The 15072-nt window shown below is 35.5% G+C and overlaps 1 protein-coding gene across 6 annotated transcripts in view; it reads left to right on the top strand.

The window, feature by feature from the left end:
* Positions 1–15072, top strand: part of LOC126825386 (serine/threonine-protein kinase BRSK2) — a 695489-nt gene that overhangs the window by 339643 nt on the left and 340774 nt on the right. For 5 of the 6 annotated variants that reach the window (XM_056101811.1, XM_050555009.2, XM_050555005.2 and 2 more), the window contains exon 12: positions 10545–10645. The exons of the other annotated variant lie outside the window; for it this stretch is intronic. In XM_056101811.1, the coding sequence (XP_055957786.1) occupies positions 10545–10645 (101 nt within the window). The remainder of the gene's footprint in view (positions 1–10544; positions 10646–15072) is intronic. 6 annotated transcript variants of the gene reach the window in all.

The raw sequence follows: 15072 nt of genomic DNA, 5'->3' as shown, positions 1-15072 counted from the left end.
TGAAGTGTATAAATCAAACCTTATAAAGTACCCTAACTTTATGCCGCGATATCTCCACTGCCGCAGGGTCCCATGAATTCTTTTTGTGGTTGTTAGTAACTGGGTATCAGGTCTCTCGATTAAAAAAATAAAATTTCATATATGTCTATAACTACACTCTCAAAATTAGTGGGTAATTTTGACAAAAATCAGAAAAATTCGACAATTTTACGAAGCTTTATCCCCAATATTATCAAACTGATAATGCTATGTTTTTGCAACATAATGTTCGTATGACAACTCTTACTGCAACTGGAAGTGAAAATTTGCTAAAATTCACATTATTTCACTCTTAAATCTCTTGATATGTACAGATCTCATTATAAGCTGCAGTTGAGAGAGCTGTCATAGCTCACAGTAGTCATTGAATAGTAAAATGTAGGCCTAAATCCTCAAGATTGGAAAATAAATTCTACACTCTAAAAAGTTCCAGGTCAGCACGACTAAAAAGGCAAGATTTTGTCTTTTCTTTCAATTTTCAGGACCGATGTTATCTTTACCTCTACCTGCGACCAACGAGTTATTCATCTATATTTAGACTATACCCTACCTGCAAGTAGTAGTCCTACATTCTTAAAGTACGGTAATCATCATCTTCACAAAAAGCCCCAAAAATAAACAAAAAACTTTTTTTTTTCAATTGGCTTAATGTAGCAATAGGTGTACGTATATATCAGAATATCGAACAGCAACAATTGGTACTAGTAGTAGAGTAGTTTTATACATGTTTGTCTAACTCGTAACATTTTTTTTAACTTGTTGTACGTAAAGCAGAAAGCGCAGATTGCTCTCTGAGGCAAGAATATACAATCGCAGAGACATTCAATGAATCCTTTCCTTACAAAATATTAAATACAGTATTATACAAAATTTACATTCATGAACCCTCGCAAAATATCATACAAAATTTACATTCATAAATTTTTACAAAATATCAGAAGGATAAAATAGTGGAAGTACCTCATGAATCTAATCTCCTCGGTGTATATCAGCATGACGGTGTTACTATCATTGACAAATAGTAAATATCATCAGGACGGTGTTATAATCATTGACAAATAGTAAATATCAGCAGAACGGTGTTATAATCATTGACAAATAGTAAATATCATCAGGACGGTGTTATAATCATTGACAAATAGTAAATATCAGCAGAACGGTGTTATAATCATTGACAAATAGTAAATATCAGCGGGACGATGTTACTATCATTGAAAAATAGTAAATATCAGCGGGGCGATGTTACTATCATTGAAAAATAGTAAATATGAACAGGACAGTGTCATTGAAAAATAGTAAATATCATCAGGACGGTGTTATAATCATTGACAAATAGTAAATATCAGTAGAACGGTGTTACTATCATTGACAAATATGTAGTAAATATCAGCGGGACGATGTTACTATCATTGAAAAATAGTAAATATCATCAGGACGGTGTTACTATCATTGACAAATAGTAAATATCAGCGGGACGATTTTACTATCATTGAAAAATAGTAAATATCATCAGGATGGTGTTATAATCATTGACAAAGAGTAAATATCAGTAGAACGGTTTTACTATCATTGACAAATAGTAAATATCATGAGGACGGTGTTACTATCATTGAAAAATAGTAAATATCAGTAGAACGGTGTTACTATCATTGACAAATAGTAAATATGAGCAGGACAATGTTACTATCATTGACAAATAGTAAATATGAGCAGGACTGTGTTATATTCATTGACAAATAGTAAATATCAGCAGAACGGTGTTACTATCATTGACAAATAGTAAATATCAGCGGGACGATGTTACTATCATTGAAAAATAGTAAATATCATCAGGACGGTGTTATAATCATTGACAAATAGTAATTATCAGTAGAACGGTGTTACTATCATTGACAAATATGTAGTAAATATCAGCGGGACGATGTTACTATCACTGAAAAATAGTAAATATGAGCAGGACGGTGTCATTGAAAAATAGTAAATATCATCAGGACGGTGTTATAATCATTGACAAATAGTAAATATCAGTAGAACGGTGTTACTATCATTGAAAAATAGTAAATATCAGCGGGACGATGTTACTATCATTGAAAAATAGTAAATATGAGCCGGACGATGTAACTATCATTGACAAATAGTAAATATCAATGAAACGCTCCCTCAGATATCACCAGTAATCACTCTTAGTATTTAGCGTCCGCATAATAAATCCCCTGCTACCAATGATAGATACCCTCTGATGTCTTTAGTACACTCTTTCAATAAAACATGCTCAGTCTCTTTAGGATACACAGTGAAAACACCGCATTTTGAAGTAGAAAACTGGGAAAAACCACATACAGCAGCCACCATCTTGGATGGCTAGATACCAGAACTGATAGCTTTGACAGAGCAGGTTCTACGATTGCCTGAGCGGGTTCGAAACGCTAGTCTGTCAATTGCCGATGGTATCGAGTCGTTTAGCATCCATATTTTGTCACTAAATTGATTAGAACATATAAATATCAGATGATCCAATATCAAAATTGTCAAAACTTAGACAATGTTATCACGCATGCGTATGAAGATATATGAAATTTTATTTTTTTAATCAAGAGACCTTGTACCCATTTACTAACAACCAGAAAAAGAATTCATGGGACCCCGCGGCAGTGGAGATATCGCGGCATAAAGTTAGGGTACTTTATACGGTTCGATTTATACCCTTCAGGAATAACCAAATGGCACCCCTCAGTGGAAAGATAGATTTTTCTTTTTTCATTTTTTTGAAACATTACTACCTACCCTAATATATCGAATCATCATTTGTTTCATAAGTACGCATTTACAACCTGAAAAACAGCAGCTAACATTGCCTAAAATTGACGAAAATATGAGCAAAAAGCCCCAAAAAACACCCGTTTGCCGTATCTCAGCTATGGTCAATTTCTGAGATCGGCGGTTTTGGCTATCGAGTAGTCTCATGGGCATGACCAAACCCTGTGAATATGAATGGAATCGGCCGACCCCTCACCTTTCCGATTTCTGCATGGTTTTCTCGTGGACTGGCACTTAATCCATTATTGTTTATTTATGTTTCTCTCTTTAGTGATAATCCTGAATAGTATATGTTTTGATGTCAACACTTGAGCTTGTCCATTTATAGTTAGAATATAAAAAGGTTAATGTACATCAATAGGAAGTCATTAGGTCACCCAACTTAGTTGCAGCTACGTCAGTCATCCACTGTGCTGTAAGTGTACATTGTATGTATTGAATTATTGTCATTTGTAAGAGATAAGTTCCAGTAATTAAAAGATTGAAGAACCATTCCAGACTTATTAGTTATTGAAGAACCTAATGGTTATAATAGCTGGACTTTTTTTAACATCTCCGTCGGGCCACCATAAAAATCTGAGGTAGTCTGTGTCAGACTTTGGAACATTTAAAACATACTCTGTATATCTCCTTGAGCCGCATAAATTCCTTGGCGAAAACGAAGGAGGACTCCTATCAAATTGTTTGTCAGGTCAGGGCCTTGAAGCAGGAGATTATTCAATGAACTACCCTGATACACAGCTGCACAATCAAAGACTACTCGAATTTTATTCTTCTTGGCATGGTATACCTTATGGTGTGGCAGATACCAAACTTTCCCGTCTGGACGTTCTATTTCCTTCGCAGGGACGATTTCGGCATGACCATCTGTAATGAACCTCTCCATAAACTCACTATAATCACAAGCAAATTCTGGGCTCTTTCTCATTTTAGTAGCTAATGATTGCAGACGCTGAACTGCTTGGTACACATTATTCGGCAACAAGTTGCTAACAGCTTTAAAGGGCAAGGCTATTGTGTAGTGACCGTCAGCATAGGAAATAGACTTGTTAACTTGATTAAGAAATTGTTTATCTTCTTGAGAGTTTTCTTTTTTATCATTTTTAATGACCTCTGGAAAATCAGAATTATGTCATCTTAGTAACCATAGTATTTATCTCTTCATAATCCTGAATAGATGAGATAGTTGCTTTGTGGATTCTGGAATGCCATCTCTCATAAGGTTCCATATAATCTAGCCAAGTGGTGATATAACAGCATTGGGAGATCCTGGTGGACAATTCCTGAAATCAGTTATCGAATATATGTCTGGGACATTGTTATCAATCAGTAGACCAATCTCTGAGTCAATTATACATGTAGGTAAACTGATGTCTCTTACATGTAGGTGAGGCCATCTCTCCATTTCTTGGTTTGTTGGAATATGTCTTTTGCTAACATGCATTTTTATACGCCCACATTGAAATGTGGTCGTATATTGTCGTCGCCCCTGTCCGTCTGGCGTCCACAATTGCTTGTGGACGCTCTAGAGGCTAAAGTTAATGTCCGATTGACTTTAAATTTATACACAGTGTTTAAGGTCATGAGACGAAGAAGCCTATTGATTTTCAGCGATTTCCGTTAATTACTGCCAGAGTTATGGATCTTGATCACTGCAAAAAATCTTGTGGACGCTCTAGAGGTCACAGTTAATATCGGATTGAGTTTAAATTTATACACAGTGTTTGAGGTCATGAGATGAAGAATCATATTGATTTTCAACGATTTCGGATAATTACTGCCAGAGTTATGGCCCTTGATCACTTTGAAATATCTTGTGACTCTCTAGAGGCTAAAGTTATCATCCGATTGACTTCAGATTGGTACACAGAGTTTAAGGTCTTGAGACGAAGAAGTATATTGATTTTCAATGAATCTTTATGACTTGAACAGCTAAATCCATGATATTAAAAGTTTTGTATACTAAACATTAGCATGGGACAGAACTTTATAAAAACCAAACAAATTCTAATGGTTTTCTGATAATAACTTAATGAGTTGTTACTCTTAATCAGATTTTAATGTATTATAAATGTTTCATTACTGAAAAAAGTAAAAATATGCGACAACTCTTGTTGACTGCCCGGACGATATATCTGCTGTGGGCATACGTTTCGTTGCCTGGCAACCTATCTTATCTTTCGTGTAGACATTTGGTATATCGATTAAGTTTTCTTGAGTTAGATCAGATATCTGTATACCTTTGATGACTTGCGAGGTAAATGTATGTGGTGTACCCATTGTGTCTATGGTTAAGTTTATCTTCTTTCCATGACCAGCTAGTTGGCATAGCAGGTTTGTAGAACAAAATGAAATGCTGCTTCCAGGATCTAAAAAGGCATAAGTACATAACGTGTTCAACCCATTCTTCAGCTTCGCTATAACTGGAATGATTGCCATAGCACAATTTCCTGAAGTGTCCTCATCAGCAATAGACATGTTAGAAATAGCTCCGGTTACAGCAGGTTTATCATTAATACTACATGTATTACTCGGGTGTAATATTGTTTGATGTGGTCTCGAACATAGTCCGCACCTTGGATTGTTTTTACAATATTGACCAACGTGCCCAATTTTCAAACAGCCAAAACATAACCTCTTCGATCGGACAAAGTCGGATTTCTTCTCATAAGGAAGTGATGACAGCTCTCTACAGCAATAAATACGATGAGAGGGGTGATTGCAGTAAGCACATGGTTTAGTAAAGGCTATATCCACGTTTTGTGTTCCATTTTTAGATTTAAAAGGAGTAAACTTGATGTTTGTCCCACTTGATCCATCTCTGTTATTTCCACTCATTGAAGACGAAAACTGAGTTGCGTAGGAACCTTTCGGTTTTACCGTAAATGGTCGTCGTTCAGATATTAAGGCAAGTTTACCAAACATTGGGTCATTGGCTTTTCTTGATTCTGTCTGAAGTAGATTCAATAGGTCGACAAACTTAAGGGGAGTTGCCTTGCCTCTATTACTATCCTTCAGTGTTCTATACTTGTCTTGTATCGAACATGGAAGTTTTCGCAGGATTATTCTAACAGTCTCTATAAAGTCTAAATGTTTCTTCGATTCGATACTTTCAATTGCATTCGAGCACTCAGTTAAAAACAGTCCAAAATCATCCAAAGCTTTCGGATTATCAGAACAAATTTCAGGCGTTTGCTACAACTTCTTTGTCTCCATAACATTCTTCCAGTAATTGCATAGCTGATGTATATGCTTCCTTGCTACTCTTCTTGTATGAACAGGAACTGACAAAGCGATGGGCTTCACCGGTAGTAAATTGCTCAAGAAATGTCATCTTTTTCATCAAAAGATATGCAGTTTGAAATAACCAGAGACTTAAACTGTCTAATGAACTTATGATAATTCAGAACATCACCACTAAATGACTTAATGTTTGTAGCAGGGTTCCTCAAATGGCGAGCTAGAGATGCCGAAAACTGCAATGAAATGAAATGAAATGGGGTTTAACGTCCTACTGTTCTGCACCTAACCTGGGTTAATGAAGACGTGCATACGCCATACAGTGTGCTGTGAGGGAAATTTTGCCCAGGCAGCGGCGCTACGGCCTACTCTTATATCTAATTCCAACTGCCAAGGGATCTTTTACATGCACGCCAATGTGTACACGGGACCTCGGTTTTTCGTCCCATCCGAACGACTAGACAGCTGTCCTTGTCAGGCCCTCCATCCTGCATCACTGACAAGGGGAAACCACGCTGGAAAATCTAGACAGCTGTCCTTGTCAGGCCCTCCATCCTGCATCACTGACAAGGGGAAACCACGCTGGAAAATCTGAATGAACTTTCTCGGCAAATGCAGGGATCGAACACCCGACCTCAAGACTAGCGAGCCAGCGTCTTACCCACTTAGCCACGTGATCCCCCCCCCCCCAAAAAAAACTGCAATGATTCATCATTCATCACTAGGCACATACTTGACAGCAGGCGCAGATTCTTCACTTGGCACATGTTCAACAGCAAGTGTACGTTCATCAGTTGGCTTTACTGTAGTAGGTGTGGGCACCACTTCTTTCACAGACGTAGTACTACTGACAGATTTGTTATCACCATCGCTCAGATTCCTCAATAAATTGCTTTTTTCAGATGATATCTGAAGTTCAGTGTCAATTTTTAACTGTTCCTCACGATGCTCAATGTCCAGTCTAGCCTTATCAAGCTTATGTTTTTCTTTCAGGACATTTGGTCTTGCAGTTAACTCTATCTTTTTGTTTTCTTCTTGTAGTTTTAATGAAGATATACTACTTGAAACAGAAAGACGTGATGAACGAGAGTGACGACTAGTTTACTCCCTTTCCAAATGTGAGAATCCAAGTTTGTCTCAGCTTGGCGTAACCATTCCTGAATGTGAAATCTAAAATAACAAATGTAAATGTCTCTATTTTCATAAAGTTCTTGATTATATTCTTCAACCTCAGAAAGTGATAAAAGGTCACAAAAAATATCATGTTGATTCAAGTAAGCTTCAAAAAGTACCATCCATTCTGAAAAGCCTTTCCTCACAGTCGAAACTTCTTTATTTTCCAATAACAGTTTTTTTAAACGTTCAGTCTTGGCTTTAAGAATTCGAAACGACCTGTTCACATCTTTTAAAATTAGCTCTTTACGAAAGTCAGAACCTTTAACAGTCTCTGTCCTTGGTCTTGGAGAAATGACTGATTCAATTGTTGTCTCGTCCCTTTCCATCTGTAATCCTTTAACTATACGTCAATAATGAAGACTAGATAAACGCAGGGTGTCAATGCATCTCCAGCAGCATGGTAAACATAACTGGCGATTTCTGGGCGTATCAAGGAGACGTTCAAAACAGTTGTCTACATAGATAATACTTTATTGAACCTCAGAAATCTCTCATAATGTTGTTATGATAATAAGATGATATTGATTATTATGCTGATTATGATTGACTGAAATATATAAATATTCCAGACATAAATACCATATTGAATAACAATTACTTGATGGCATTTTACATTCATTCATTATATAACCAATTTATTAAACTAATAATATGTCTTTTGTCTAAGAAAAACATCACAACCTTGACAAAAATAAGTGAAGGTTTGCCTGCAATGGCGGAAAATGAAGGAAAAGCACATGGTCCGCATAGCATAAAAATTACAATCAAATTTACTGCTAAAAAACGCAAAGACAGTATCACTAATTCTCATAATTTATGTCTATAGCAACTCTGCTTCAAATCTTACCGTATATTATGTAATGCCAGATAAATGGAAAGAGATGAGACAAGAATTAAACAATAAACAGCTACACCATTCTTCCTAAAGACATTTTGCATGAGACTAGATCATACAGGGCTTATCTAAGAGAACAAGCTGAACAGGGTTACTTGATATTCGAGAGTACCATTTCCTGGAAGTTTGAATCAAATTTAGGAATGCTTAATTATACATAAAACAAAAGTAAATCAACCAAATAAAGTACACATGTTACTAAGTCAATAATTAAAGGAAAGGTGCAATTTGACAGTTACACATATTGTGTCCAAGATATATTTCATTGATATCGAAATAGTTATTCATGGATTGGAAAATTTACAATGTTCAAACTTGGTGTAGGTGTTTATTAGGTCAATGCCTTGATGGAGTTCGAAAATGAGCATTTTCGGCTTAGGGTAAGCAGAGATAAGCAATTCAATTGGTCGAGGCTTGGAACACAATATTAACTCTCATTCTAATTGGGTAAGCAGAGATAAGCAATTTGATTGGTTGATATACATGAGACACAATAACTTTAGTTCTAATTAAGTGAAAGTGAGGACACTTAATGTAAAGCTTTATTACATCAATACCTTGACTAAGTTCGATTATGAATATTTTCTGCTGAGGGTAAGCAGAGCGATAAGCAATTTGATTGGTCAAGACTTTGGAACACAATAACTCTCCTTCTAATTGAGATAGAATGTTTAAACTTGGTGTAGGCGTTCATTAGGTGAATGCCTTGATGGAGTTCTATGATGAACATTGTCCGCTTACGGTAAGCAGAAATAAGCAATCTGATTGGTTGATGCTTTGAGGCACGATAACTTTGGTTATAATGAAGTGAAAGCGATGGAACTCCGAATATAGATTCATTATATCATTACCTTGACTAATTTCGATGGTGAGAATTTTCTGCTTAGGCTAATGAGCGATAAGCAATTTGATTGGTCAAGACTTTGGAACATAACAACTCTGCTTTTAATTGAGGTAGAATGTTTAGACTTGATGTAGATGTTCTTTAGGTGAATGTCTTGACTGAGTTCAATGATTAACATTTGGAGCTGAAGCTAAGCAGAGCTAATCAACGCTAATCAATTTCATTGGTCAATGCTTTGGGACAAGATAATCTTGATTCTATCTGATAGTGATTTTTCGATGAAACTTATTATAGTGTATAGTTTGATTGCTTGATACTTTTGAAAAAAAATAAATGTGCGATTAATTAATGTGTGTCATCTATTTATTTTGGGAACATTAGCCTCACTGTTGGCTTGTTTAAAATTTATATGTGTTATTTACATTAGTGAGACAAATTGAATTTCAAAAATTATGATAAAGATATTGATTTTTACTCTCCAATGCATTGATGACTTAGCTGCTGTGGGCTTATGTTTTGTTACCCATTTCATCAAAGATCAGAATAAATTCAAAATATTTTCATTGAAGAACTGTATATTTTTAGAATTTTTTTTATTCTGATAATGACATCTACCGGTATCTAAGCTATTTCACCAAAATGTAATTTGATAATCAATAGGTGTATTTTATCTGGTTAGGTCTGACATGGTTAAATCCATACTAATCACATGTAAATATGAAGAATGTGGGGACCCTTCGGGACTAAATCTTATGAAATTGTATAGTCAGTCATTGCAAAAGTTCTTAATTGTGAATCCATTTCGATTTAAAATGGTTCAAGTATTATCCAATGCGACATATGTCTCAGTCGGGATCAGTCATGGAAAGCCCAATTATTTGTATCGTAACATTTCTACTCGCATATCAACCTTCTAAATGATTTGATTGGCTTTTTTGGAGGGTGCACGGCATGGGCTATTTCGGAATAGGATAATAGATGCCATTTCTCTTGGGAGGGCTTACTAAATTGAACAATGGTGGGGTCATAAACAGCACAATTACTGCAAATAGCAGTTGAATACTAAGTTTGATTGTAGACTAAGCATGCATGTCTGGACGAATTCCAAATTATGCCATCTAATACTAGGAAAGCTTAGTACATATCACACAATTCAACAACCCATTCCGGTTATCCAAATAATTCCCACTTGTTTATATTAATTTAAACGACACAGTCAAATGGGTTGTGAGCCTTAGAGTCTAAGCAAATAAGCATTTTATAATGGCAATTCTTTAGCCGTCTCTCTATTCACCATTAAACGGAAGCAGTTGCTCCGGTGATACAGCACTGCGCAGGTCCATCCGAGATCCTTTTTTGTGCTCCGGTCCCAGACGATTATATAAAGGGAACATCCGCACAATTTCATTTAAGCCTGATGAGTTCGAAATGAATGAAACTAGTCGCTTCATGAGAGAAATCTGGGACGGCTACTCGCCACTAATAAATTTCTAATTTTATCCATACTAATCACATCATTCTACTAATTTACAGACATAATACAGAGAAAGTGGTATATTTTTTGCTATTAGATAGAAAGCTCAGGAACCCCAGTGTTGAGGATGATTTAGAAATTAGAAGTAGATCAGAATCTGGTATGTATCTTAACTGTGTTATGTGAGGACAATTTTTGTCAGAAGGCTTTTGGATACATCTAAATATAAAAATAAAATGTCAGAAGATTCTACCTAATATTCTTATACGCCGTGGATGTATTATGTCGTTGGTCCTGTAAATCTGTTCAAATTTTGATTGTGGACTCTCGACATGTCACAATTTTTATCTGGTTTTGATGCAACTTAAAATATGTGACCACCCATGGCACAGTGAGTCACAGTTATTGTAATTGTCACATTCTCCAACTTATTTCCTTCAATTTGATGTATAGTTTGTTTGAATCAGACAAAAATTGACTGAGCTGTGTCCATTTGAAGCTACCTAACTCACAAAAGTAAGTTTCGAGAAAAAGCAAGTCAAAGATTTGGTATGTTCCAAAACAAAATCCCAGAGCAACCAGGCCATTATTTGCTGTTTTATCGTTGAATATATCTTTCCATGGTTTTCAGGGGTGCTGAAGACGAAAATCGTAGTAAAAATTTGATCTGGCGATTTCCGCCATTTATTTGCTATTTTGTTGTTTAATATTTTTTATTTAGAATTTCAAGGGTGCTGAAGACCAAAATCATGGTAAATGCACTCTTTTCATAACGAAACATCCACAACACATGCAGCATATTCATATGATAGTGTTATACTGAAGAACAATCTATACATTAAGGTTGTTGATTGGGTAATCATCAAAGAAGCTGCCACAGCTGTACGTGTGTTCCTTTAACACGTGAATTAAAATAAGGTTTTGCATGTACGATAGGTCAATTATTATTTTCAGTTACCATAACGGTATCAAAATATGAGTCCCTTTAGAAATGTCAGTTTCATTGGCGGCGGTGTAATTAAAAATTTGCAGACTGTTTTCCCACTCGAGAATCGTCACATTTCGGCACGTTGGTCGTTCTCATTTTTTCGACCCATGGTGATAAGAGAATTTTAAACAGTAATATCCAATATGCATTCCTTACTTTGCATGCCATATGAAGAAGCGACAGTAAATGGAATTCAGGTATCAATAAAATTCTCTTTGAAAAGAAAATTAATGCCCATTTTGTTTATTTCCTTTGAAGGCCTATAAATTATTTTTTTAAAGATGAAACGAGATATCAAATAATCACCGCTTGGATTAATTATTCGGAGTAAATAATAAATTGTCGACGGCTGTATCATTGATTCGTGACAGCTGAGTCGCATGTAGGTTCCCCGAAACATTATCGCTCAAGTCAGCCACGTATTTTGCACGCGGTGTCTGTGCCAATCAGCAAGCGAGTTGTGTAGACAGCATAGCAACAAGCGGAGTTTGTTTACATTTTTAGGGGTTTTTATCTGCAATACTTTGGTCATATTTGTAAACTAGAGATTCTCCGCTTTACAACGATGCCAATTATTATGCAAGAGGAATGAACGGTCGTCCCACTGCGAGCGAAGAAAAATAACTAATTTTGCTGAGAATTTTAAGAAATAGGACAGATTTAAGAATACAGTACTCTTACAAAACGTCCAAATAAAGGTGTTCTAAAATCATTTATTGCTATTTTGATCTTTTGTGTCGATAGATAGTATATATATATATATAGACTCATTTTTGTAAAAATCTCAATTTTGATCAAAATCAATATTTTCACTTGTTTTGTCTATCTCATTATTGATTTGCGTGCATTCCAACTCATTTAGCTGTGGCCAGTCACGTATAATAGCTTTATATTCAATAGATCCCAGCTCCTTTCAATATTGGCACATATCTTACCATCAGTTGTTCATGTTTAGCTTAATATGATTTATAAACCTGTAGTATACTGGAGTTTTATAGTATGGCGAACAATTCCTGGTAAAGATTTATCATTTATACGGAGTTCTATTTGTGATAACATTAATACATCAAAAGCATCTTGTTAATGCCAAATGTAAGAAAACCCCACATTATTTAAAAGTAATTTTATTTCAGCTACCCAATTTAGAGAACCATTTAACGAATCCTATAGAATAGTGTATACATTAGATATTAATAAATTCTTTTTATTTAACAATATCTTATAAATCTTATTTGACTATTTATTATTATAGCTGGAAAAATTCCTGATTCGCCTAACATAGTGAAGTTTTTATCTTCATTTGAAATATATCTCATAAAATCATTTTGTACATTATCAATTGATTTGCCACTATGAAAACCCTAAACTTTACGAGCATAAACTGTAACACCTGCTTATGGAAAAACAGCTACTTATTTATTTGGACGGCATTTCAAAGAGTATTCTCCCAAACTTGTCATTAGCTTGACAACATTGAGAGAATACTCTTTGAAATGTCACCCGAATAGTAGTTACTTTATTAACGGATTCGTATCGGACTCTGTCCTCTGTTCGTTACTGCCTGATCCTATACACAACTAATATTAAAATAAGGCTTTTCCCCCTCCTCATCCTTAACGTCTATTTTTCACTGTGATTCTTCTTTGTTCGCCAATTGTAAAAAACGTTCAATTATATCAGGTCCCAATTTTTATCCGACCTGATTGTACGAAAATCACGTTTTTAGCTTGTGGACACTCTAGAGGTCACAATTTTCATCCAATTTTGATGAAACTTGAAATGTATGTTTGGTTCCTTTCCGCTTAGTGAGGCGAGAGGTGTTGTTGCATGCGTCCTAGGTGCCAGAGTCTTCAGGCATGGGTTTTTGTGCCCACTTTAGGGCTCCAGGAAAATTTTGAAATTTTGATGTGATATTCTCCATTTTGAGTGACTTATTAACATATACGGAAATGGCGCCGAGATCAACCTGGGACACTATAAGCCAGCATACTACAAGAGGAAATAAACCTGGCAAAGTATAAGAAATTCGGTGGACGACCGTGACTGCAACGAAATCTCGTTATTGGTATGCACAGTGACACATTTCGTTCTACAAAACAACAAGGATTTTCCTTTCTCTTCTAAAGTACGTAATCATGAATGTGCCAGGAAATAACTGATAGATTCAAAGAAGCACAGAAACATACTTTCCCGTGATGTATAACACGATAACTGGAATGATAACTGGAATTTTAACACCGGTATTTTGATACTCGCCATCGCCCCCCACTCATCCTCTCTCTCTCTCTCACTCTCTCTCTCTTTATTTTCAAGTTATTAAAATATGAATTTGTCAGAACATTACTTGCATATTTGAAAAGAGCAATCAACGTGCTTTTCAGTGATACTAACATGATATCTGGAATTTCGTATTAAGACCTGTCTGTTTACTTTAAATACCCCCACCCCTGTCATTTAATAGAGTTTCTTAACACCCGATGTTTTGCAAGATATGCAGATATGAATGTGCTAGAAAACTATTTACTAATTTAAAAGTGCAGTGAATGTGCTTTTCGGTTATGTAACATGATATTTGAAATTTCGTATGAAGACCTGTATTTTAACATTGATGGCCCACCCTCCCCCCACACACACACACTCACCCGCTCACACACGGTCACTTAATAGAGGTTAGTACCATCCAAATGATCTTTTCTCAGGTTATGAAAATACGAATGTGCCAGAAAATATTATTTAAATATTTACAAAGAGAAATGAACTTGCTTTCACTGATATGTAACTACTACATGATATCTGGAATTCCGTATTAAGACCCGTATATTGCATGCCCCACCTCCCTTCTTGTAATCATAGTACCATCCAAATTTGATCGTTTGTTAAGGTTAAGTAAATTTCTTATAGTGTGCTAGATTTATTTCCTCTTGTTGTGTGCTGGCTTATAGTGTGCCAGGTTGATTTCGGTGTTGTTTCTGTGTATGTTAATAAGTCCTGTGATATCCTAGATTTGCATGATAAATTAATATCAAAGATAAATCAAAAACAACATTTTCCAATAAGGCATTTGTCATTTGTCACTATACGTTTTACATTTAACTCTGAGGTACTTTGACTTTATCATTACCGGTATTAGGACATTATATATTGTACTTTTTACATATAATCAGTTGACAACACATTTTAGCAGAGCATTTGATATTGGTAGCGATACCCTTTCACAGACATGTGACTTGTAAATTTTTTTTTTTTTTTGCAAAAAAGTGGGGGGGTCGAAGCCCCCGCAGCCCCACCGGTTGCGCGGCCCCTGTATGGGATTGTAACTTCTGGATTACAGCCCCTGATTAATGGGTTATTTCTTAGCATGGAAGATTCATTTTATTTGTTCATTGGAATTTTTATGAATAATAAATATCACTTACTTCAAAAAAATATTTGTTATGGAGGCTAAAAGTACAGTTTTTACCAAAATAACATTATTTCCGGGGATAATGAAAATGTTAAATTAATTTTATAAAACCATGCATTGGGCAGAGTGATTCATGCACAGAATAAACACGCTATATTTGGGGCTTATTTTAACAAATATAAGACTTGCCATTAAA

Source organism: Patella vulgata, chromosome 6, assembly GCF_932274485.2.
Source record: "Patella vulgata chromosome 6, xgPatVulg1.2, whole genome shotgun sequence".
Classification (NCBI taxonomy): Eukaryota; Metazoa; Mollusca; class Gastropoda; family Patellidae; genus Patella; species Patella vulgata.
Note: the sequence above shows the minus strand (reverse complement) of the source record. Positions and strands in the feature narration are given on the sequence as shown.